At 37.1% G+C, this 27,224-nt stretch overlaps 1 protein-coding gene across 1 annotated transcript in view; it reads left to right on the forward strand.

Moving 5' to 3' along the window:
- Positions 1–27,224, forward strand: part of LOC132554927 (extracellular matrix organizing protein FRAS1-like) — an 88,156-nt gene that overhangs the window by 19,851 nt on the left and 41,081 nt on the right. The window contains exons 9-29 of the mRNA XM_060219256.1: positions 3,434–3,517; positions 6,051–6,155; positions 7,676–7,733; positions 11,504–11,637; positions 13,695–13,781; positions 14,561–14,708; positions 15,187–15,336; positions 15,673–15,813; positions 16,009–16,152; positions 17,472–17,612; positions 17,803–17,949; positions 18,600–18,752; positions 20,228–20,368; positions 21,951–22,091; positions 22,366–22,641; positions 22,978–23,178; positions 23,359–23,555; positions 24,431–24,599; positions 25,324–25,502; positions 25,701–25,823; positions 26,170–26,425. Of these exons, the coding sequence (XP_060075239.1) occupies positions 3,434–3,517; positions 6,051–6,155; positions 7,676–7,733; positions 11,504–11,637; positions 13,695–13,781; positions 14,561–14,708; positions 15,187–15,336; positions 15,673–15,813; positions 16,009–16,152; positions 17,472–17,612; positions 17,803–17,949; positions 18,600–18,752; positions 20,228–20,368; positions 21,951–22,091; positions 22,366–22,641; positions 22,978–23,178; positions 23,359–23,555; positions 24,431–24,599; positions 25,324–25,502; positions 25,701–25,823; positions 26,170–26,425 (3,175 nt within the window). The remainder of the gene's footprint in view (positions 1–3,433; positions 3,518–6,050; positions 6,156–7,675; positions 7,734–11,503; positions 11,638–13,694; positions 13,782–14,560; positions 14,709–15,186; positions 15,337–15,672; positions 15,814–16,008; positions 16,153–17,471; positions 17,613–17,802; positions 17,950–18,599; positions 18,753–20,227; positions 20,369–21,950; positions 22,092–22,365; positions 22,642–22,977; positions 23,179–23,358; positions 23,556–24,430; positions 24,600–25,323; positions 25,503–25,700; positions 25,824–26,169; positions 26,426–27,224) is intronic.

Consider the following 27,224-nt stretch of genomic DNA (forward strand, 5'->3'; position numbering starts at 1 on the left):
CTCACTACGTTTATTAAAGTTTTCTTCTGGTCAAACTGTACATTTATCACTGATATGGATAAGAAAACAGGAATATATATCTGAGACTATTTATGAGGGAAAATTAAAAGTTGACATATATTTTATTACGTGGAATGTCACCACCTTTATCATACCCCTGTGTGTTGTAAAATGTTTGGTCTTCCCTAAACTTTTTCTTTAAAGTTTTACAGAAGGCAAGGTTCAGTTCCCTTACATGAGAAAGTTCTCAGTAGATTCATTGTGACTTGTGTAGTGTCTCTTTAAACCATTTGAATAAAAATAGATGGTCATACGAAGGACCTAAAGTCCTGATAATGATTAATGAAATGGTCAGAACTGTGGGAGCCATGTTGATTACTCCGACTTTTTACCCGACAATGTATTTTGTAAAGGCTACACACATTTTTTGTGTGACCTTCATTATTTCAAGAAGACAGTTTTAAGATGCATTCCAACAGAACATTCCAGTGTGGAGGTTTTGATGTTTATAGCCAAGTCAGATGGTAAAGTGAAACCTCATATTGATTTTGTAATACTTCGGTTTTCTGTTAACCTTCAGTTAGGATCATAAACTATCTTTAAGTGGGCAGATAACTGTGTGTGACACTGGGTGAGGAGAACATACAGGTATCTGTTTCTTCTTCACAGCTAGTTTAGGAAGCTATTACAGTGTGGAGTGGAGGAAACACCTGTGTTGTTTGTCTACACTTGTATGTCTTTATTACCTAAGAATGATGATTTATTACTTGTGCAATATTGCCAGACAATATCATATTTATCTGACACTAGTACTATCTGGGAACTCACTGTCAAAGTGATTCCATAGCAAACAGGATTAACATTCCATGGAGGGTATAGCTGTGAAGTGACTTCTAAATGAATTACTGAAATAGAGGTTACTGTTACTATGTGAAGACAGTAGATTTCTGTAGTAGGCATGTTCTAAATAAAAAATAAAACATGTTATAACAATATTGTACCGTAATGTATTAGGGCCATCACCTCAAGGTCACAGGTTAATCATTGTGTTACAATATTATACCTTACTGTATTAGGATTATAATCTCAAGGTCAAAGGTTAATCATTGTGATACAATATCATACCTAACTGTATTAGGACCATCACCTCAAGGTCAAAGGTAAATCACTGTGTTACTGTACCATACCTAACAGGTAATGTATTGAAGTGATAATTTGTAAAACAAACTATGATGGAAGATAGCATTAGTATGAACATGATGGATGTTTAACATCATTGTTGTGACAAGGACACAATATCCTGGGACTGGATAAGTCATAAGTCTTGGGTGTAGATAGGAAAAGTAGGTGTTTTCTTTGGAGAAATGGTGACAGAAGATGAAGCATTATAACTGTAAAGAAATGATACTCAGATTCATATTTTTTTCTCTACACAAATTTATATTGTTGTATACTTTTGCCTCAATATAGGCATATCAGAAAGTGCTTGTGTTCTGATAGAGAGAAGTTAGGGAGTACCATTAGGTTAAAATATCTGAATAAAAACAAAAATATTGTGTTTAATTGTTAGATTTTAAGGTGTTGAGGTTTTGTATGTATTAACCCTGTTTAAACAATCAGGTAATGATAATGATGACATATGATGATAGAGGGATATTTTTATATGCTTGCAGTCACAATCTACGCTATGAAAAAGAAATAGTTGTCTGTACATGTAAACTAAATAGTTGTCTTTATATTTAAAGAGCTGTCTGTAGATAACTTGTACAAACGATGGGTTGTCATTGATTGGTATTATATCTATTTTTAAAAACATTAAAAATAAAGTCATTAATGTGAGACCAGATAAGACCAATTTATTGGGCCAGACCAATGAGATAAAACCAGGCACAACCAATATTCTGGGCCAGAGTGATGAGAACAGACCAGACAAAACCACTTTTTTGGGCCAGAGCGATGAGAACAGACCAGACAAAACCACTTTTTTGGGCGAGAGCAATGAGAACAGACCAGACAAGACCAAACTTTTGGGCCAGAGCGATGAGGACAGACCAGATAAGACCAAAGTTTGATACCAGAACAATGCAATCTGACCAGACTAAATGAGAGCAACCCAGGCCAGGCCATGTTTTGTATTGTGTGCTTGTCATGAGAGGCACTTACACAGGAGACCACTGGAGCCATGTCTCTAGCACAGAGTATGTCCCATATCACCACCAGCACTCTCTCTGTCAAAGATTCAGAGACAGACCAAGATGATGCTCAGATCAATGGGGTAGGCCTTCCCCATTAGCAGTCATGAATTAGTGTTTTCCTGGGGAATTTAGTTCAGATTTCTGACAGGATTTTCTGTGGTGTCCTACTTGATGGAAGATAATTGGAAGTGATATGTGTTCTAGTTGGAAGATTTATGACCAGAATTTTTTTGTATTAAAAACAAGAATTAGGTCAGGACAGCTATGAAGTATGTAATATGTCACATCTTGTACAGCTACAAAGGGTTCATTAATGCTAACTAAATAAGTCGTGGAAGTTCTGACCAAAAAAGTAAAAACCTTCCAAAATAGTGTTCATTCAGTGTGCGATCTACCAAACTTTTCTGTCTATGAAATCAACCTAGCTGTACAGTTGGGTACCTACATCTGGTGCTCACCTAGTGTTATAAATAAAAGTACTCTACCTAGATGCACAGTTAGGTACCTACATCTGGTGCCCACCCAGTGTTGTCAATTGCAGTACTCTACCTAGCTGTACAGTTCAGTAGCTACATCTGGTGCCCACCCAGTGTTATCAATGACAGTACTCTACCTAGCTGTACAGTTAGGAAGCTACATCTGGTGCTCACCCAGTGTTGTCAATGGCAGTACTCTACCTAGCTGTACAGTTAGGAAGCTACATCTGGTGCTCACCCAGTGTTGTCAATGGAAGTACTCTACCTAGCTGTACAGTTAGGAAGCTACATCTGGTGCTCACCCAGTATTATCAATGACAGTACTCTACCTAGCTGTACAGTTAGGAAGCTACATCTGGTGCTCTCACAGTATTATCAATGGAAGTACTCTACCTAGCTGTACAGTTAGGAAGCTACATCTGGTGCTCACCCAGTGTTGTCAATGGAAGTACTCTACCTAGCTGTACAGTTAGCTAATTACATCAGTAATAAAAGAATGTCTGAAGTATATCTCCATGTCAAAATCTGTATAAAGTACAAATTCACATTCATCTGATGTTGCTTTTTGACAAGTAAAAATATAAATTCTTTTCTCCTGTCATTGTTTCTTGGCAAATTTACATCAGTTGTTAATAAAAAAAACCGTACTTCTGTGATTTTCCAGTACTACAAGATATATAATTAGTGTAATGATTGTTTGACATACTTTGGAACTTTGGATCAATTTCATATATTAAAGTTTAATAAATTTTTCTAATTCAGGATCAACAGATGGAGAGAGCACCTGGTTTTTGTTGTCCACGTTGTGTGGGGGCTACCTGTACAGACCAACGCATACGATACAAGGTAGGTACACAGACCCATCATGTTGTGTGGGGGCTACCTGTACAGACCAACATGTACAATACAAGGTAGGTACACAGATCCACCATGTTGTGTGGGGGCTACCTGTACAGACCAACGCATACGATACAAGGTAGGTACACAGATCCACCATGTTGTGTAGGGGCTACCTGTACAGACCAACGCATATGATACAAGGTAGGTACACAGATCCACCATGTTGCATGGGGGATACCTGTATAGACCAACATGTACAATACAAAATAGGTACACAGACAGACTTCCTGTGTATACCAAGGGTTTACCTTCATCTGTCATTATTTTAGGGGAAATGTACATTTCAGATTCAACATTGATAGTCCAGAGCAAACAATATATTTGTTATTAGAAAACAATTGGACATATTAACTCCTTTAAAGAAGTATGTAAAATGTCTGTTTCATTTTTCATGTATGTGTTGTTTAACATGAGTCATACATTGTGCTCTGTCCATCATGTATAAAACTGTTCACATTTCAAACTACTTTTCAAGTTTCACCAGTGAGTTTTAATTGAAACTTCCCTGAAATGATCCTATGATTTACAAAAAAATGTTGTATTTTTTGAGGTTGGTCAACAATACATGAAGGATTTTAAACTCATTTTAAACTTCTTCTTATCCACTGGTGTCCACTGAAAATGTGTTGTTGTCTGGTCACTATTAGGTAACAGGATTAAACAGCTTTTGTTGAAACTTGTCTGAGTTTTGAGTTGGTTCAAAATCCAAGATGGCCACCACTGCACCACTTTAAACTACTCTTGCAGTTCTAGTGGTGCGACTGAGCTGAAGTATCAGAGGAGTATTCAGAAGCTCAAATTAAAAAAGTCTTATTGGTTTAGTAGTAATCTTGGTAATTTATCAGTGATAAGAGTGTTTCTGGTAATTGTTGTAGTCACAATTAAAGCTCCTACAGGACTTTACTGTAAGGTGATCCATTGTTGGGCCTTTTGCTTTATATACATTCAGACTGCATAAACCTTGATATCTAGAATGCATGTTAAAAATAAGACAAAAAACCATACTAGAACCAAGATATTTCAGAACTTTTTTTTCGGGTTGGTTATGTTGGTAATAATAGAATTTAAGTTCTTTAAAACACAACAAGTGGAAAATTTGAGTGTGATATTTTGATGACTTCATTGTCATCTTCATCAGAAAAATCATTTTTCTGATGAAAGTGACCATTTAGTCATTGAAACAGCACACTCAAATCTTCAACTGGTTGTGTTATAAGAACTTTTATTCTAGAACAAATAAAGTTTTGAAAAAGTTTGAAACTTGGGCTTGATAATTAGATTTTAATGTATATTGGCAAGTAAGACTGAGACCTATTCATCATTGATGCCAGGTTGATAATTATCAATAATATTCATGACTAGTTAAACACGATGATTATAATTATATGTATAGCTTACACAGAACCCCATTAGTATAAGGAGAATGTCACAGGAAGGACAATTTTACAACTCGCTGACTCCATGGTCAGTCTTTTCTGTCCTAGTAAGATTTTTTTCAAGTTTGTATGCTGAAAATGAAGAAAACTTTTCAAGTTCAGAAATATTAAGAGTGTATCTTTCTGTGTCACTGTGGCTTTTAAAGGCATATATAACAACCGTCCCATTGCTTTTTGTTCATCATTTCTTCTGATGTATTCAAAATCAATACATCTATCTGATTTTAAGTTTTCCTGACAGTCTTAATTCACATGTGACAATGGATGTACCTCTTGTTTATCTGACAGTCTTACCTCACATGTGACACTGGATGTACCTCTAGTTTATCTGACAGTCTTACCTCACATGTGACACTGGATGTGTGCCTCTAGTTTATCTGACAGTCTTAACTCACATGTGACAATGGATGTGTGCCTCTAGTTTATCTGACAGTCTTAACTCACATGTGACACTGGATGTGTGTCTCTAGTTTATCTGACAGTCTTAACTCACATGTGAGACTGGATGTGTGTCTCTAGTTTATCTGACAGTCTTAACTCACATATGACACTGTATGTGCCTCTAGTTTTTCTGACAGTCCTACACCATATGTAACATATGATCATTACAATATGTTCCTTGATCACCTTTATTTTCATTATGTTTGATGTGATAGGTGTATGTGTAGGTGATATGTGTAGGTAATATGTGTAGTGATATGTGTAGGTAATATGTGTAGGTGATATGTGTAGGTAATATGTGTAGTAATATGTGTAGGTAATATGTGTAGTAATATGTTTACAGTTGATGTGTGATAATCTCAATTACTCACAGGACAATATATATAGAATGTCCTGTAAATTACAGGGACATATTTAAAGTAATCTACAGGTAGGTTAATCAGTGGTAAAACTATTGAAATGTTGTTTTGTACTATTCTACATGATGTCACAGGTAATACATGTATATATCAAATCGTCACTATATATACAAGAATACTGTAAAATATTGGTAAATAAAGGACTGGCAATCAGATGTTGATGATATATTGGTTTCTTCCCAGGACGGTGACCAATGGAAACGAGACCCATGTACATACTGTGTGTGTATCAATGGTGCCACGGTCTGTCGTTCAAAGGAATGCATGCCTGAACTCAAATGTGCCAAGGTAAGAAAATATTTCTTGGAGTTGGACTGAAGCAGGTGTAATGTCCTCAAATTTCTGACCTGCCATTGGTGGTTTTTTCAGAGTTATGGAATAATCTGGTTCCTCTGTATGTTTGATGGCCAATAGGTGGTGGTTATATGGGATGTGTGCTTGATTCTGAACTCTTCTGTCTAATTCGTCCCACAAGTGTTGGATTGCAGACCAGTCATGGCTTTATGGAGGCCAATGTATAGGGACAATGTACAGGGTTACAAGAACGTCCCTACAAACCCTTGCAATGTTTGGCCTAGTGTTATCATACTGAAAGGTCAAATGGTGCCTTATAATGAGGGCACAACACGAGGCCTCAGGATCTCATCTCAATAGCATGCAACGATTAAATTCCTGGTTTTTTGTCACAGATGAGAGATTTTTAACATTTATTGGGGGATTAGGTAAGGTAACCTAATATTTCTCTTTCTTTTTTACACGGCTACGTATATTCAATACAAAATATTTTACAATTAGATAAGTTGCATTTCTTTATCCTTTCAGTCTATATACTTTTGCAATCCTTCTACGTATGAGGGGGTTTTCATGTCTTACACACATTTACTAGTCTGTATTCCTAATAATCATCTTAGTTGGACACATTTCATTCCAACACAACACTAACGGATCAAATCAAATGATATTGTTAGGTGAATATTGATAAGACATAGAAATATTGATCTTTTGTTGATTACAATCCTGTCCAACACCAGTGTCTGAGGTAACATGTTGTATCATTAAAAGAAAGTGTCACAAATTTGATTCCTTGTAAGAAGAGATTGATCCTGGACTTAGACTATAATGAGTCAACATATATTCATATTTATATCATGTTCTTTAAAATACCTGTACCTGTATACCTATAGCTGAACCTGAGAAATGAGGTAAGCCCAGGTGCACAGGTGTTACATCTTATGAACTTTAGTGACATAACCTACTGACTAACACAAATATATTTAACTAGATCTCAGTTTTGATAAAAGTTTGATAAGTGTTTGTAAATAGGATCTATTTACTAGAATTGACATACACATATCTCTTTGTTGGTACGTTGTGTTTCCTGATGTAGACATTATTTCATGACTATGCCTTTAATGGCCCCAGTTACCAGAAGTAGACATCATATGTCTTATTTCTCATTGATAATGCTTCAAATGATAACTAGGGCATGCTACATATTATAGATTTTTTGAGCTAAAGTGCAGAGTCACAATTGAGTAATGTGAAGTAATAAAAACATGATAACTATTAGATATTTACATAAAGTTGATAATTAAAACATAATACAAAAGTAGTCAAATACATAGACATAAGACATTGTGGCATTCAATCAAAGTTTTATTCAAATCAGCATTTTAATTTTCACATTAATATTTCATTGAAATTTTTATGGTAATTTTTATTGCTGGTTTCATATGAAAAATTGTGAAACTTACATTGTTCCATTGTTATGGTAGTTTTTTTTTTCATTTTTTATTGTGTTTTTCCAGACTGAAATGAATATTACTCGGGAGGGTGAATGCTGTACAGAGTGTCTACCAAGAGAGAGTAAGTTTCTTCATTGTAAAAATATCTACACAGAAAAGTATTTTTCTACTTAGAAAGAAAGTAAGTGTCTTCCCTATAAAAATATATACCAAGGAAAGTACTTGTGCACCTCAAGACAGTAAGTGTCTGTCCTATAAATATATATACTAGGAAAACATGTGTCTACCTAGAGACAGTAAGTGTCTGTCCTATACATATATCTACAAAGAGAAGTATGTGTCTACCTAGAGACAGTAAGTGTCTGTCCTATAAATATATATACAAAGAGAAGTATGTGTCTACCTAGAGACAGTAAGTGTCTGTCCTATAAATATATATACTAAGAAAAGCATGTGTCTGTTAAGAGACGGTAAGTGTCTGTCCTATAAATATATATACTAAGAAAAGCATGTGTCTACCTAGAGACAATAAGTTTAAGTGCTTTTCTTTTCTTTAAGACGTTGATTTTACATAAGAGTCTTTCCAAGTTAATCTTTTTTTGTTTTTTTTTATATCTACTCTGAGAAATCCAATCCCCACCAAAAGAAAGTGATTAAATAGGTTTCTCTTCTGGCATTATATCTGTTTCCAGGTTAGAAAATAATATAATGCTGACAGAATATTATTTTTTTGAAAAAAAGATTTTAGGATTTTGCTGTGTCTGTGGTTTAATGGTGCATGAATCAATTCAAAACACATTTTATTTACAACTAATGGTTATTTTATTGTTAATGACTTTATCTTTTGTAAATATCAACAGATTGCATACGTAATCATCAGATTTCATTTCAAAGTGACATTATGTCTGTTGGAATCTTACTGTCTAGAATTGTCTGACCTCGTAACAATTGATTTAAGTCTGGATATACTTTTTCCTAATGCCTTGTAAAAAAATACAAGTATGTGATTTAAGAGCTTAATCTTGATAATTTGGACAGACAGTTGTGTATGTTCGACCTTATCCATCCCCCTTTCCCTCCCACCCTCTCAAGTGTGAAATTTATAAACAGTGAGTGAATGTTATCTGATGAGAGAACAACATTCGCTGTATGTTAAATATTTACTGTAGAAACAAAATTTATGCTTGATTATGTAACACCTCACTCCCCTTCCCCATTAAATTTGTCTCCCGCTGATTTCTCTTCCACCCACCCGATCCCTTCCGCCCTTTCGGTAGACAGTCTGTCCTTATAATCCTGTGTAATGTTTTTTAAAAGTGATTTCTAAATCAAAAAGGTTATATACTGTGTACATTCTGTTTTGCTTAAAGCTCTATCTATCTATGATTTAAGGAGAAAGGTGTTGAACCTTGTCTATTCACACTGCTCAGTTGAGTGTCATAATCATTTCAACACATGTAATGTGTCTTTAAACTTAGATAGAATACATTGCTGTAGGGGATATTTCTCCCTCTGTCAGTTTGTCTCTCTTGAAGCTTTAGATAGAATAATTGCCTGTGGGAGATATTTCTCCCTCTGTCAGTTTGTCTCTCTTGAAGCTTTAGATAGAATACTTGCCTGAAGGGGATATTTCTCCCTCTGTCAGTTTGTCTCTCTTGAAGCTTTAGATAGAATACTTGCCTGAAGGGGATATTTCTCCCTCTGTCAGTTTTTCTCTCTTGAAGCTTTAGATAGAATACTTGCCTGAAGGGGATATTTCTCCCTCTGTCAGTTTGTCTCTCTTGAAGCTTTAGATAGAATACTTGCCTGAAGGGGATATTTCTCCCTCTGTCAGTTTGTCTCTCTTGAAGCTTTAGATAGAATACTTGCCTGTAGGAGATATTTCTCTCTCTGTCAGTTTGTCTCGCTTGAAGCTTTAGATAGAATACTTGCCTGTGGGAGATATTTCTCTCTCTGTCAGTTTGTCTCGCTTGAAGCTTTAGATAGAATACTTGCCTGAAGGGGATATTTCTCCCTCTGTCAGTTTGTGTCTCTTGAAGCTTTAGATAGAATACTTGCCTGTAGGAGATATTTCTCTCTCTGTCAGTTTGTCTCGCTTGAAGCTTTAGATAGAATACTTGCCTGTAGGAGATATTTCTCTCTTTGTCAGTTTGTCTCTCTTGAAGCTTTAGATAGAATACTTGCCTGTAGGAGATATTTTTCCCTCTGTCAGTTTGTCTCGCATGAAGCTTTAGGTAGAATACTTGCCTGTAGGAGATATTTTTCCCTCTGTCAGTTTGTCTCGCTTGAAGCTTTAGATAGAATACTTGCCTGAAGGGGATATTTCTCTCTCTGTCAGTTTGTCTCGCTTGAAGCTTTAGATAGAATACTTGCCTGTAGGAGATATTTCTCCCTCTGTCAGTTTGTCTCGCTTGAAGCTTTAGATAGAATACTTGCCTGTAGGAGATATTTCTCTCTCTGTCAGTTTGTCTCTCTTGAGACTTTAGATAGAATACTTGCCTGTGGGAGATATTTCTCTCTCTGTCAGTTTGTCTCGCTTGAAGCTTTAGATAGAATATTTGCCTGAAGGGGATATTTCTCCCTCTGTCAGTTTGTCTCTCTTGAAGCTTTAGATAGAATACTTGCCTGTAGGAGATATTTGTCCCTCTGTCAGTTTGTCTCCCTTGAAGCTTTAGATAGAATACTTGCCTGTAGGAGATATTTCTCCCTCTGTCAGTTTGTCAGTCTAGAAGCTTTAGATAGAATACTTGCCTGAAGGGGATATTTCTCTCTCTGTCAGTTTGTGTCTCTTGAAGCTTTAGATAGAATACTTGCCTGTAGGAGATATTTCTCCCTCTGTCAGTTTGTCAGTCTTGAAGCTTTAGATAGAATACTTGCCTGTAGGAGATATTTCTCCCTCTGTCAGTTTGTCTCCCTTGAAGCTTTAGATAGAATACTTGCCTGTAGGAGATATTTCTCCCTCTGTCAGTTTGTCAGTCTAGAAGCTTTAGATAGAATACTTGCCTGAAGGGGATATTTCTCTCTCTGTCAGTTTGTGTCTCTTGAAGCTTTAGATAGAATACTTGCCTGTAGGAGATATTTCTCCCTCTGTCAGTTTGTCAGTCTTGAAGCTTTAGATAGAATACTTGCCTGTAGGAGATATTTCTCCCTCTGTCAGTTTGTCAGTCTTGAAGCTTTAGATAGAATACTTGCCTGTAGGAGATATTTCTCCCTCTGTCAGTTTGTCAGTCTTGAAGCTTTAGATAGAATACTTGCCTGTAGGAGATATTTGTCCCTCTGTCAGTTTGTCTCTCTTGAGACTTTAGATAGAATACTTGCCTGTAGGAGATATTTGTCCCTCTGTCAGTTTGTCAGTCTTGAAGCTTTAGATAGAATACTTGCCTGTAGGAGATATTTGTCCCTCTGTCAGTTTGTCTCTCTTGAGACTTTAGATAGAATACTTGCCTGTAGGAGATATTTGTCCCTCTGTCAGTTTGTCTCTCTTGAGACTTTAGATAGAATACTTGCCTGTAGGAGATATTTGTCCCTCTGTCAGTTTGTCAGTCTAGAAGCTTTAGATGCAATATGCTGTGACTGTTTACATTCTAAGATGCTTTATAGATATATCCTTGATAATTATCCAGTGATATCAATACAGTCCCATCAGCCTATACCAGTATAACTCTGATATTGGGATATTTTGATTTGATAATTTTAGCCTACAGCCTAACAAATCTTAAAGCTATTGGAGTAATTTGAGCCCATAGACTAACAAAATTGAAGGCAATTGGAGTACTGCCAGCCCATAGCCCAATAAAATTGAAAGCTATTGGAGTAATTCCAGCCCATAACTGATTATCATGGCAGTTACAGGTTTGAATGGATTTTCATTTGAGACTTTGAATTTCACAGATGCATGTGTGACTGAACGACCAATGCGGTACCATGGTGACATATGGAATGTGTCCAGTTGTGAGTTTTGTATGTGTCAAAATGGACAAGTCCAGTGTCACACAGCAGTCTGTGAGCATCTCAGGTGTACACAGGTAAGTACAGGTAAACTGGTTTATACTGACCATTATCTCCGGTGTACACAGGTAAGTACAGGTAAACTGGTTTATACTTATCATTATCTCAGGTGTACACAGGTAAGTACAGGTAAACTGGTTTATACTGACCATTATCTCCGGTGTACACAGGTAAGTACAGGTAAACTGGTTTATACTGACCATTATCTCCGGTGTACACAGGTAAGTACAGGTAAACTGGTTTATACTGACCATTATCTCAGGTGTACACAGGTAAGTACAGGTAAACTGGTTTATACTGACCAATATCTCAGGTGTACACTGGTAAGTACAGGTAAACTGGTTTACACTGACCATTATCTCAGGTGTACACTGGTAAGTACTGGTAAACTGGTTATACCAACCATTATCTCAGGTGTACACAGGTAAGTACAGGTAAACTGGTTTATACTGACCATTATCTCCGGTGTACACAGGTAAGTACAGGTAAACTGGTTTATACTGACCATTATCTCCGGTGTACACAGGTAAGTACAGGTAAACTGGTTTATACTGACCATTATCTCAGGTGTACACAGGTAAGTACAGGTAAACTGGTTTATACTGACCATTATCTCTGGTGTACACAGGTAAGTACAGGTAAACTGGTTTATACTGACCATTATCTGAGGTGTACACAGGTAAGTACAGGTAAACTGGTTTATACTGACCATTATCTCCGGTGTACACAGGTAAGTACAGGTAAACTGGTTTATACTGACCATTATCTCAGGTGTACACAGGTAAGTACAGGTAAACTGGTTATACCAACCATTATCTCAGGTGTACACAGGTAAGTACAGGTAAACTGGTTTATACTGACCATTATCTCAGGTGTACACAGGTAAGTACAGGTAAACTGGTTTACACTGACCATTATCTCAGGTGTACACAGGTAAGTACAGGTAAACTGGTTTATACCAACCATTATCTCAGGTGTACACTGGTAAGTACAGGTAAACTGGTTTATACTGACCATTATCTCAGGTGTACACAGGTAAGTACAGGTAAACTGGTTTATACTTATCATTATCTCAGGTGTACACAGGTAAGTACTGGTAAACTGGTTATACCAACCATTATCTCAGGTGTACACAGGTAAGTACAGGTAAACTGGTTTATACTGACCATTATCTCAGGTGTACACAGGTAAGTACAGGTAAACTGGTTTATACTGACCATTATCTCAGGTGTACACAGGTAAGTACAGGTAAACTGGTTTACACTGACCATTATCTCAGGTGTACACAGGTAAGTACAGGTAAACTGGTTTACACTGACCATTATCTCAGGTGTACACAGGTAAGTACAGGTAAAGCTGGCAATATTGAACATTATCTGAGGTTTAGACAGTTATGTACAGGTAAACCTTTCTATACTGACCATCTAGTGGTCAAATTTAACACTATGATAAAGGACTAAATGGTTTTAAGGTCAAGGTTACCAATTACTATTTTAAGAAAACCTTTCTCATCACTCTAGTTGCTTCAGTCCATGAAGATTTTGGATCTTCACACACCGATACATCTTCTATTATACATCTAGGACAATTCAATTCTGTTTTGGTTCATCAGTATACAAGTATAAACAATACACACAAACATGCTGACATGATTACATTCACCCAGTGGGGATAGTGACTCTACAGAGGTGAAATATAGCATTAGGAAGGAGTATCTTATCAACCTATTATCATTGTTTTGTTACATCTCATTTGTAACATGTATTATACAGCTCTATTTTAACCACAACTTAATTATTCTCTCTTTACAAGTGATATGTAAAAGGTATTTATTAAAATCCACCATACCATTGGGATTATTTTTAAGGACACCTATTAATGTTTTACAAATGAACAACAAGATCTGTTCCTTATGTAAACCTCAGATTTCAGACCCATTGGTTAAGATGCTAGGTACATATGTTTCAAAAACTGAAAATTGTGTCTCAGGATTTGGTTATTGTAAACCACAATGGAATTGATATTGCTTACAATGCATTGTGTTATGTAAGTGATGTATTTCTTTTATCTATAGGACCAGGTCCTGGTGCAGTCCCCAGGCAAGTGTTGTCCCGAATGTGTAGAACCACCCAACTGTGACTTTGCTGGTGACAACTACAAGGTAATATGGGCCTGCATTCAGCCTGGCTTGTTACATAGTTATCACCAATCATCCACCTTTCTCTTGTTTTCCTTACCAGTTTTATCATTTTCTCTTTCTTTACCTATAAATTATTATCTTAGAATCTCTTATGGACCCCCTTCCATATACAATATCCTTAGGACCTCCCCTAATCTGTATAAGATCTCTTCAGGACCCACATCTGTATACAGTATCCTCAGGACCCCTATCTCTATACATTCTATTCAGGACCCCCATCCTTATACAATATCCGCAGAACCCCCATCTGTATACAATATCCTCAGGACCCCTATCTCTATACATTCTCTTCAGGACCCCCATCTGTATACAGTATCCTCAGGACCACTATCTCTATACATTCTCTTCAAGACCCCCATCCTTATACAATATCCTCAGGGCCCCTATCTCTATACATTCTCTTCAGAACCCCCATCCTTATACAATATCCTCAGGGCCCCTATCTCTATACATTCTCTTCAGAACCCCCATCTGTATACAATATCCTCAGGGCCCCTATCTCTATACATTCTCTTCAGAACCCCCATCCTTATACAATATCCTCAGGATTCCTATCTTTGTACATTCTCTTCAGAACCCCCATCTGTATACAAAATCCTCAGGACCCCATCTGTATACAATATCCTCAGGGCCCCTATCTCTATACATTCTCTTCAGGACCCCCTTCCTTATACAACCCCGTTTGGAATAGTAATGTTTTGAAGCTTGTGGAATATTTCAGTCTGTTTTTCTGTCTTAAGGATGGAGAGACATGGCACCCAGACCCCTGTTCTGTATGTAACTGTAAGGATGGAGAATCAGTATGTTACCAGAACTCCTGTCCAGTCTGTCCGGAGGGAAGTGTGTCCGTCCTTCAGCCAGGAGAATGCTGTGGACAGTGTGAACCAAGTATGTAATGGATTCAATTTGAGCTAATCCTAATAGGTCTAGATTACTCTGACTGTTTCTTTATCATGTCCTCTTCATCTGATACGTCTCTAGAACTGTGAGTTGATCTTACGTCTCTAGAACTGTGAGTCGATCTTACGTCTCTAGAACTGTGAGTCGATCTTACGTCTCTAGAACTGTGAGTCGATCTTACGTCTCTGGAATTGTGAGTCAATCTTATGTCTCTAGAACTGTGGGTCAATCTTACGTCTCTAGAACTGTGAGTCGATCTTACGTCTCTAGAACTGTGAGTCAATCTTACGTCTCTAGAACTGTGAGTCGATCTTACGTCTCTAGAACTGTGAGTCGATCTTACGTCTCTAGAACTGTGAGTCGATCTTACGTCTCTAGAACTGTGGGTCAATCTTACGTCTCTAGAACTGTGAGAGGATCTTCAGATATATATATGTCTATACGATATCTGTTATAATAATTTCAGTGCCATGTGCAGACATGTGTCTCACCTGTTCTCCTGATGACCCCAAGCAGTGTACCAAGTGTCATGTGTCCAGCATGTTGGTGGAGGATGGTAGATGTGTTCCTGGCTGTACGGAAGGAATGTTTGCTACTCGAAACAGCCAATGTCAGGGTTTGTATTTAAACTTCAATCCATTGAGACCCAAAACTAGTCATTCTTAAGTTTCATGAAACAGTTGACACATGAATAAGTTTACCCTCATCCTCTTCTCTACCATTGTGATTAAAAATTTGAGATGATCTTGATATTTGTTAATTAAGTTTTGCCCACTACACTTGTTAATTTGGACCAAAACTAGTGCAAATGTTCATCTTTGTGCCTACTGACCAATATACCTGATATCTTTTAAATTAGACCCCAATATAATACAGGGTTAAGGTTTTAACTCACTGCTGTAAAGCATTAGGACATCTTAAATGGAGCTTGTCTGATTTTGTGTGCTGTCAGCTTGCCATGAGACATGTCAGACCTGTGTAGATGGAACACGCCACCATTGTGTGAAGTGTAAGCCAGGACTGCTGTGGAGGAATGGACAGTGTGTACCTAGGTGTGACAGGAACTACTTCCAGGACGGTGGCCAGTGTGTTGGTAAGCAAGCCGAAACAAACAAACTGTCTGTGATGGGGCACAGACTTAATTAGACTGGGGAGTAGGGATTCTACATACAAACTAATAATATTGACAATCATGTTAAAACATATATTTGAGATGGCTGTAAGTCTGATACTTTGGTGTTGTATAAGACTTTGCATAGAAAATGTTAAAATTTACTTTGCTTAACAGATTGTCACAGCAGTTGTAGCTTCTGTGTGGGGCCAGGAAGCCAAGAATGTCAGTCCTGTTCAAACCCAGGGCAGGTGCTCCAGGAGGGCCAGTGTGTTGATGCATGCCAATCAAACTACTACCTCAGGAATAAAGAGTGTCTAGGTATGTAACTCAGGAACAAGGGGTGTCTAGGTATGTAACTCAGGAACAAGGGGTGTCTAGGTATGTAACTCAGGAACAAGGGGTGTCTAGGTATGTAACTCAGGAACAAGGGGTGTCTAGGTATGTAACTCAGGGACAAGGAGTGTCTAGGTATGTAACTCAGGGACAAGGAGTGTCTAGGTATGTAACTCAGGGACAAAGAGTGACCAGGTAAGTAACTCAGGGACAAGGAGTGTCTAGGTATGTAACTCAGGGACAAGGGGTGTCTAGGTAAGTAACTCAGGGACAAGGAGTGTCTAGGTAAGTAACTCAGGGACAAAGAGTGTCTAGGTATGTAACTCAGGGACAAGGAGTGTCGAGGTAAGTAACTCAGGGACAAGGAGTGTCTAGGTATGTAACTCAAGGACAAAGAGTGTCTAGGTATGTAACTCAGGGACAAGGTGTGACCAGGTAAGTAACTCAGGGACAAGGACTGTCTAGGTAAGTAACTCAGGGACAAGGAGTGTCTAGGTATGTAACTCAGGGACCAGGAGTGTCTAGGTATGTAACTCAGAACATGGAGTGTCTAGGTATATAGCTCAGGGACAAAGAGTGACCAGGTAAGTAACTCAGGGACAAGGAGTGTCTAGGTATGTAACTCAGGGACAAAGAGTGACCAGGTAAGTAACTCAGGGACAAGGAGTGTCTAGGTATGTAACTCAGGGACAAGGAGTGTCTAGGTATGTAACTCAGGGACAAAGAGTGACCAGGTAAGTAACTCAGGGACAAGGAGTGTCTAGGTAAGTAACTCAGGGACAAGGAGTGTCTAGGTATGTAACTCAGGGACAAGGAGTGTCTAGGTATGTAACTCAGGGACAAGGAGTGTCTAGGTATGTAACTCAGAACATGGAGTGTCTAGGTAAGTAACTCAGGGACAAGGAGTGTCTAGGTATGTAACTCAGGGACAAGGAGTGTCTAGGTAAGTAACTCAGGGACAAGGAGTGTCTAGGTATGTAACTCAGGGACAAGGAGTGTCTAGGTATATAGCTCAGGGACAAAGAGTGACCAGGTTAGTAACTCAGGGACAAGGAGTGTCTAGGTATGTAACTCAGGGACAAAGAGTGACCAGGTAAGTAACTCGGGGACAAAGAGTGACCAGGTAAGTAACTCAGGGACAAGGAGTGGCCAGGTAAGTGAATTAAGAACAAGAAATGTCTAAATATGTAAAAATCACAATTACACATCCAGAGAGTGTCAGTGATTTTTTATGAGTTATGCAATGATTAATTACTTTGAATTTACAACATTGTGTAATTAAATATTTTTTTCACTTTTCATAGAGTGTCCACCAACCTGTAAGACATGTTCGGGTGATGGAGGGTCGTGTACCAGTTGTTTCGCAGGATTTGTGCTTCATCGGACACAGTGTCTGTCTGAATGTCCTAATGGCTTCTACGCCCACGCTGATGGATTTTGTTTGCGTAAGTTGTTGATCGTAGGAGCATATTTTGATAGGTATACAAATGATAAGATTATAGACATGGTGATTCTACACATACCATTTAGATTTAAGACATTGGTGTTTTACTGCTGTTACTTTTGTTATAATTGTTCAGCTACCTGTCAACAATAAAATTACTCAAATTCACTCTGACGATTATCTGTGCTCAGGATGTCACATAAGCTGTCATACATGTACTGGTCCTGAGGATACCAAATGTACCTCCTGTATAGAGAGAGTTCGGCTCAGTAAGAGGGGACGTTGTCGCATGCCATGCGCTGAAGGCCAGTACCTGAAGAGAGATGGCTCCTGTCATAGTAAGTCCATGAAGGTTGTGATGTTAATCATTATATCATTAAATTGTTGATACAAAACATAGATTTGTGTGTGGGTTAGTACAAAACATAGATTTGTGTGTGGGTTATTACAATGATACAAAACATAGATTTGTGTGTGGGTTAGTACAAAACATAGATTTGTGTGTGGGTTAGTACAAAACATAGATTTGTGTGTGGGTTATTACAATGATACAAAACATAGATTTGTGTGTGGGTTATTACAATGATACAAAACATAGATTTGTGTGTGGGTTAGTACAATGATACAATACATAGATTTGTGTGTGGGTTAGTACAATACATAGATTTTTATGGGTCATTACAATACATAGATTTGTGTGTGGGTCAGTACAATAGACATTTTTGTGCACATACAAATGTATTAAATGCTGTGTGTATTGTTAGCTTTACTCACACACATCAAGTCAGTTCTAATGTAAAGATATAGAAAGATTTAGTGATTCATGATGAACGTGTCTAGACACTCCGTGTTCTTATGACCTCATGAATGTTGAAAAAATAAAAATCATTTCTTAAATTACTTACGGATTTGTTTGTGATGTATACAATACAGACATTTTTTGTGATATTTCTGAAATAAAAGCTAGGCCCATTCCTTTTTTTATCAGGTTGTGAATTTGGCTGTTCCAAATGTTTTACTGGTCCCCGTGGCAGGGATTCGGTGTGTACAACATGTACAGACCCTACCATGGTGGCGTTTGATAGTCTCTGTATGAGACGTTGTCCAATAGGACATTATGTGGAGGACCAGATCTGTAAAGGTAAGTCATGACTCTGATGAGATAGTTACAGGTGGAAGGGTTAATCAAGTGAGATAACTAGGGGTAGAGTTATAGAGATTTTGATCAGGTGAGATTATGGCAGGTGTATTTTATTACATGCAGGTAAAACAATATAGAGATTTGAATCAAGTGAGATAAGTAGAGGTTGAACAAAACATATTTTGATTAGGTAAGGTAATTATATCTAGAATAGAAGAGTTTTCAATCAGTTGTGATAATTGCTGGTAGAATAGCAGGTGTTTTGATCAGGTAGGGTAATTATTGGTAAAACTAGAGATTTTGATCTCGTGCAATTATCAGAGGTAAAATTACAGATTTGAGGTCAGGTGATTAAAATAATTTCAGGTAGAGTAGTAGAAATGTGAATAGTGAGATAATGAAATGTAGAATAATAGATTTGAATCAGATGAGATAATTACAGGTAGAATAGTGGAGATTTTGATTAGGTGAAACAAACACTGGTACAAGTAGAATAGTAGAAATTTTGATCGGGCAAGATACAGGTAGAACTTTAGAGATTTGGGTGAGGTAAGATCAATATTAAGGTGAAAAAGTCATTTTTAATAGAATGCTGTGCTAATAACATGTCAATAACAGTAATTAATGCTTTAAATAAAACCTGACGTGATTAACTTAAAAGGCATTTTAACAAAGGCTATCACTCCTGAAAGTTTTCAATTCTCAGAAATATTTGAACTGATGTTATAGCATGCCTTAGCTGTGCTTAATCATTTTTTTTTGTTGCTGTAATTTGATGGGATCATGAGTACTATCTTACAATATGCTGTGCATGATAATGAAAACAGATCTTGTACACCAATACCTACAGAGTTATGGCCCTTTGTTCACAGTGCATCAATTTCTATAATTGGCTATTAAGTAGGTGAGTACCACTCGGAATGGTAGTTTCCCTGACAGAAATCAGGCCTCATGCTTCACACTGTACAGAATTATGTCCCTATGTTCACCATGTGTCATTTCCATGTGGGACTTACTTCAGATACTTTTATCTTACAACGTTGAATTATTTTGAGTGAGCACATTTTTATGCAGTGCCAAGTGTTGAAATTAGTTTTCACGCCCTGACATATTTGACAGAGTTATGGCCCTTTGTTACTCATGCTTGCCTGGGATGGAGAATTAGAATGCTGGCAATACATGGCTTTATCTGTCCTGTCATCTGTTGTTATCTGTCATTTTAACTTTATTTCAGATTTTGTAAGATTGACTTGATGTATGTTGCCAAGCCTGTATGAAGTGTCTCTCTTGTATAGTGTGCAAATTGGAATTCTGTGTTGATATCATTGTCTTCTAAAACAGCCTGTTGGCATGGTTATCTGCAAACCAGACCAGAGCTATACAAACTGAGCTGTCTAGTCATTGTCAATTAATAGTACTTGTAGATCACACACCTGTGTGGAGCTTTTGTGAGTGTGTGCTAACATGTATTTCAGAGTGCGGTGGTGGGTGTGTGCAGTGTGACTCACCTGTGCAGTGCTACAAGTGTGGTCCCGCCCTATTGCTGTCTGGAGACACATGTGTTCGCCAGTGTAGCCAGCATCAGTACCGTGACTGGGAAAATCAGCTCTGTATAGGTATAAACTACTAAAACATACACCTTGTTGGACATACATGTGAAGTGGAGAGTTCCAATATCTGCCAAGACGTCAACATCTTTATTATGAAAAGTTAATTTCAGTGTCTCTGTCATTGAACATATCTTTTGTATTTATCTGTGATCAGCCCAGGGCGCCTATACATTACTTATTACAAAATAATGGCATTTTATATTGGTGAGCTCACTGCCAAATTAATGATAGATAAAGATAATATACAAATTAACATGATAAATACAAATATAGAGATATATATGATAAATAGACATAAATATGATAAATACAGATAAATATGATAGATACAGATACATATTTAGGTAAATTGAATAAGTACAGAAAATATTACAGGTAAATTGGATAAATACATGAGTGAATTGGATAAATACAGGTAAATATATAGGTATATTGGATAAATACAGATAAATATATTGGTAAATTGAATAGATATATAGGTAAATTGGATAAACACAGATAGATATATAGGTATATTGGATAAACACAGATAAATATATAGGTATATTGGATAAATACATTTAAAGATGATACAGATAGATATAGGTTCTCTTCTAAAATAGCTGGCAAATTCTTCGATTTAGACAATGAGAGTTTGTAATGCTATTTTTTGAGAACTACTGCATGGATGTATCTTTCTCAGATTTGCTATGTCAGTTCTCCTTGGGGCCTAGCTATGATATTTTTATTCTGGGACTGATCAGAATAAAAAATGGCTACTTTAGAAGAAAAAGAACAACATGTTAACATCTTGGATTTGACAATTACATACTATGAATATTTCCTTAAGGAATTTAAATCTATGTTATCAAAAGCAAAAACAGAGGAACGAATACAAAAGAAGGTTAAATATGGAACCTTTTAAGACCAAATAAGACCAAACAATGGTTGGTGCCATGATCCCCCTTTACATTTCCACACAATACGATAAAGTATTGGCTGTGCTCAATTTAATCATTAACATAAGCATAACACATCACTAACTAAATGGTATCATGATTATGTATTGATACGTAGAGTATATTTAAGGTCCTAGTGATAGTGAGTAAACTCTAGTAATGAATATATTACTGATCATTATTCCTTCGTTTACATTTCATTGATATGAAATAATACCTGCAACTGAATTACTTTCTCAATATTGAAAAATAGGTATGTATTTTTACACTACATTTTTTGTATATTTATTATCGTTACATAAGATAAATGTAATCAATATTACTTTCTTTACAATTCTTTGACTTCACATTAGCTGTTGGGACTGCAGTCAGGAAATATACATGTACCTGGGTAGTTGTAGTAAATGTCAATGACATACCAGGGTTAAGGGTCACTACAAGGTTCACTTTCTATTCTTTACGTTTTAGTAAACTAGCTCTGTTCATGTTGACATTATTTAGGTTTTCAGATAAAGGACTTAGATAATTGATGAAATCAGGATAAAGTCTATATATTTTGGTATTTAGATAAAAACTTACTTTAGAAATTTGATAAAGTTAATGCTTTAAGTTATGACTTCTCTAATCCAAGGTGGGTAACTTTGTTTCAGACTGTCCACAGGACTGTGTGGAGTGTGGGGGAGGGTCTGAATGTACTCTATGTAACAGTCACACATTCCTTCGCCAGGGCAAATGTGTCAACACATGTGGTCATGGATACTATGAAAACCGCAGGACTCAGATCTGTGAAGGTTTGTTATAAATCGTGAAAATTCATTACTTTTAGAACAACATGACTCCGATCTGTGAAGGTTTGTTTTAAAATGTGAAAATTCATTACTATGAGAACCACAGAATGTGAAAATTTGTCAGTGCAAACATAAGTTCCAGTTTGCATTTTATCAACATTTGTTAAGACATCCAAATTTTCTTAATATATCTGTGATTTTATCCTTGAATAATAGTGACCATTACAATATACTATCTACATCAGAAATATGAGGTGTAGCCTTTCTCCTTACCTAGAAAACCGTGAAGCTCCGATCCTACAAATTTTTGGCCAGATCCTCACAGAGGAGGGGGGAATCGCCAGTATACCTTCAGACATCTTCTATCTCTCTGATCCTGACACACCAGTCGAGGATTTACAGCTGGTCTTGTCCCGCACCCCTGACAACGGTGAGCTGGTGAAGGCGGTGATGGGGCGGGACATTGCTCTACAGACTGAGGACACATTTACGCTTGTCGACCTGCACACAGGCAAGGTCAGGTTCATCCACAACAGTAATGCTGGAAGTAAAAGTGAGTAAGAGACTATACAAGGAAACTAGAGGGAAGGCAGGACCTGGATTTATAGATTAACACTGTATATGATAGGCCTGGTAAAGGGACTAGATTTGTGATCCACTTTCAGTAAGGTTTTGAGGTACTTGCTGCATATGTATCTAATATACTTGTAGTATTTGCAACATTATAAACATTTGATTACAAGGATACATTTCTAATTCTAAACATTGATTAAAAACAGTTTGTATCAAGTTTATTATCCTGTAACGTACTAAATTCTTGGTGAAAGAGATGATACAGATTCTGTGGCAATTTTATAAGCCACTAATTTGAGATATTTTGTCAAATCAGGTCGGATTGTGTTGAGAGCAAGCGATCGTATGATGTTGAGTGATGAGGCTTCACTAAGTATCCAAGCTGTGTCCAGACAGGCACCACGCCTCCTCAGGAAGGTTCCACTTGTGGTGATCAGTGGAGAAACTTCTACTCTAAATACCATTGACCTTCAGATCAGTGGAACAGAAGACGATGTCACCATCACTGTACTCCAAGGTTAGAGTCATATAATGGTGTACCCTGTAACCGGTGGAACTATTTGTAATTTTTTTTAATCAGAAGAATCATTACGTATCAATGTGTTGTAAGTCATATAATGGTGTACCCTGTACCTATAAGAAGAATTATTACGTATCAATGTGTTGTAAGGAAATACATGTTTACTTTCTGTTTTAGGTCCATTCCATGGTCAGATAATCCACCAGAAGTTTGATGCCCCAGTTACGTCCTTTACACTGCAGGATCTGAGAGCAGGGTCAATCGGATACAGACACACTGGTCAAAACATTGAGGATCGCGATCTATTTCTACTACAGGTCTCTGATGGCTATCACCTCCTCAACTTCATAATGAATGTCAACATTCGTATCAAGGTATGTTTGCCTTATTGCTCTGTACAACAGTTCTACTATTTATTCTGTACAACTGTCCTACTAATTGTTCTGTACAACTGTTCTACTAATTGTTCTGTACAACTGTTCTACTAATTGTTTTGTACAACAGTTCTACTAATTGTTCTGTACAACTGTTCTACTAATTATTCTGTACAACTGTTCTACTAATTGTTCTGTACAACTGTTCTTCTATTTGTTCTGTACAACTGTTCTACTAATTGTGTTGTACAACAGTTCTACTAATTGTGTTGTACAACTGTTCTACTAATTGTGTTGTACAACTGTTCTACTATTTGTTCTGTACAATTGTCGTACTAATTGTTTTGTACAACAGTTCTACTAATTGTTCTGTACAACAGTTCTACTAATTGTTCTGTACAATTGTCCTACTAATTGTTCTGTACAACTGTTCTACTAATTGTGTTGTATAACTGTTCTACTAATTGTTTTGTACAACTGTTCTACTAATTGTGTTGTACAGCAGTTCTACTAATTGTTTTGTACAACTGTTCTACTAATTGTGTTGTACAACAGTTCTACTAATTGTTTTGTTCTGTACAACTGGTCTACTAATTGTTCTGTACAACTGTCCTACTAATTGTTTTGTAATACTGTTCTACTAATTGTGTTGTACAACAGTTTTACTAATTGTTCAGTACAACAGTTCTACTAATTGTTCTGTATAGCTGTCCTACTAATTGTTCTGTATAGCTGTTCTATATATAGTTCTTGATATCTGTTCTATAATTTATGTCTGTATGTATAAAACATAGCCCCTTTTATTTTAACAAAAGAACATAAAGGTTCACATAATACATGATCATGTTTATTTCTTGGTTTGTTTTAATTTGTAGGACAATGTGATTCCTGTTTTGGTCAACAATAAGATAGGTCGCCTTACATCAGGGAACATGCTACAATTGACCTCTGACCTATTGTTAGCAGAGGTAATGGATTTTGAGAAAACGCCGACAAGGGACATAATCTATACACTGATGCCCACTGTCAACAATCCAAAACAAGGTGAGGCAGTTTGATTTTTACTGTGATGGGAGGTATATAGCAGGTAGTGGGAATGGGGGATTAGACTTGTACATCTAGTGTGATGGGAGATATAGAGATGGTAAGGGAGGGGAGATTTAGTGGTTAGACTTGTACATCTACTGTGATGGGAGATATAGAGATTGTAAGGGAGGGGGGATTCAGTGGTTAGACTTGTACATCTAGTGTGATGGGAGATATAGAGATGGTAAGGGAGGGGGGATTTAGTGGTTAGACTTGTACATCTAGTGTGATGGGAGATATAGAGATGGTAAGGGAGGGGGGATTTAGTGGTTAGACTTGTACATCTAGTGTGATGGGAGATATAGAGATGGTAAGGGAGGGGGGATTTAGTGGTTAGACTTGTACATCTACTGTGATGGGAGATATAGAGATGGTAAGGGAGGGGGGATTTAGTGGTTAGACTTGTACATCTAGTGTGATGGGAGATATAGAGATGGTAAGGGAGGGGGGATTTAGTGGTTAGACTTGTACATCTAGTGTGATGGGAGATATAGAGATGGTAAGGGAGGGGGGATTTAGTGGTTAGACTTATGTTTGAAAGGGAAGTACTTATTAATTGAGGAATATTTGTGATTTGTAATAGGGAAGTATAAATTTACTGATATTTGAGACATTTAAGGAATCATTTAACAATATTTGTGACAGGGGAGTACTAATATACTGATATATTTGTACATTACAGGGGAGGTACTTATGGTGGTTCCTATACCAGAAGAGGGACCAGGACAAGGTTGGGAGGACATAGGAGGGGGATCAATGGCTGCCAAGATGTTTCGCTTCATGCAGAGGGACATTGATGAAGGAAGGATCTGGTACAAACATAAATCCACACCAGCTTTGTCTGACGTCATAACGTTTGAGGTACATGCAAATCCATTTGATGTTTTATTCATTTTTAGAACATTGTCAGATGAAAGAAAATGTTTATCACAAGTTTACTAGTTTGCTATTACATTGGAATTTTCTTATTTCATCATCGAAAATTAGAAACTCAAATAGTTTTGATTGTATTTGATTTCAAAATAACATATATATAACACTTGTTCATGCCTCTTTTAGATTGCTGACACTGCTAATCCTCCAAATATACTACGAGACCAGAGGTTCCAGCTGTCAATAATCAGCCAGACTCCTCCCACAACCACACCCACGCTGGCCCCAGGAGTTCGATTAGGCATGACGGTAAGTGTTTCCAGAAATGATTTCAATTTGTCACATATGTGTATGTTGTATCATTATTCATAGGCCAACTGTTGTTTATAAAAAAATGTTACTGGCATTGTATCTTAATACTGATATAGGCTTTCTGCCTTTGTATTACTTTTATAATTGGGAACCAGGTGATGATACAGGTTATCTGCCCTTGTATTATGTTTATAATTGGGAACCAGGTGATGATGCAGGTTATCTGCCCTTGTATTATGTTTATAATTGGGAACCAGGTGATGATGTAGGTTATCTGCCCTTGTGTTATGTTTATAATTGGGAACCAGGTGATGATGCAGGTTATCTGCCCTTGTGTTATCAGGTGCTGGAGAACCAGGTGGTGCCCATAAGCAGCTCTAACCTAGCCTTTGAGGACATGGACACTCCTGACACTGACATCGTATACTCAGTGACACGCCCCCTCAGAGATGGGGAAGGGACTCTGGAACACATTGACACACCCTTTCGCTCTACCTCAAGATTCACACAGGCAGATATCAACAACAATAGGATTGTGTACCGACCTCCTTTATCTGATGTAGGAACAGTGGAAAAGGAGTTTAGTTTCTACTTTACAGGTTTGTAACCATGCAGTAAGCATAGAACAGTAACAAACAAAACTCTTAAATGTATATTTAGGATTGTGTTTTATTAGTTCAAGTAATATATCACTTAAGTTTTGTTATATTAATATTTAAGAACATTTTCTTCGGTTGGTAAAAGAATAGAAGTTCTTATAACACAACCTGTAAAAGATTTGAGTGTGACATTTTGATAACTACACACTCACCTTCAACAGGCAAGTTGAAAATTATGAAGCATTTAAAATCACATTCACATCACCATCAAAACATTTGAATGCCATAATGGGCAGTCAAGAAAGTTGATAACGAATTTGATGAATAAAACCAAAGATCAAGTGAAGAAACACCAAGGAAAAGAAGAAAGTGAAAGGACAAGCAGTCATCCCTTCCATCAAAGGCCTATAACAAACCATTCAAGGGATTCACCTTAGTCAAGGTATTTCCACAGCCTTGAAACCTCACAAGATTCCTCATCCATTCTAAAGACAAAACAAATAAAGAGACTGTTGCAGAATGTGTAAGCAGATCAGATGCAAGAACTTTGAAACATTGTATACCGGATAAACAGTCAGGAGATTCATGGTTTGATTTAATGGACATTAGAAATCCAAAGACGGAAATATAATTCACAAGATCAGGGCAAAAGGATCTCAGTCCCAGATTAAAAAGTTGACACTCAAAATCATCTCACTTACTGAAAAAATGCTGAAATAGTCACCACAAAAAACAACCTTTTCTTGCATCTGGTCAAGGAGGCCATCTGAATATGCTAGAATTGGCCGGTACTGAACAA

This window comes from Ylistrum balloti, unplaced genomic scaffold (assembly GCF_031769215.1).
Source record: "Ylistrum balloti isolate Yb309-2 unplaced genomic scaffold, AGI_CSIRO_Ybal_v1 Utg370450, whole genome shotgun sequence".
NCBI classification, from domain to species: Eukaryota; Metazoa; Mollusca; class Bivalvia; order Pectinida; family Pectinidae; genus Ylistrum; species Ylistrum balloti.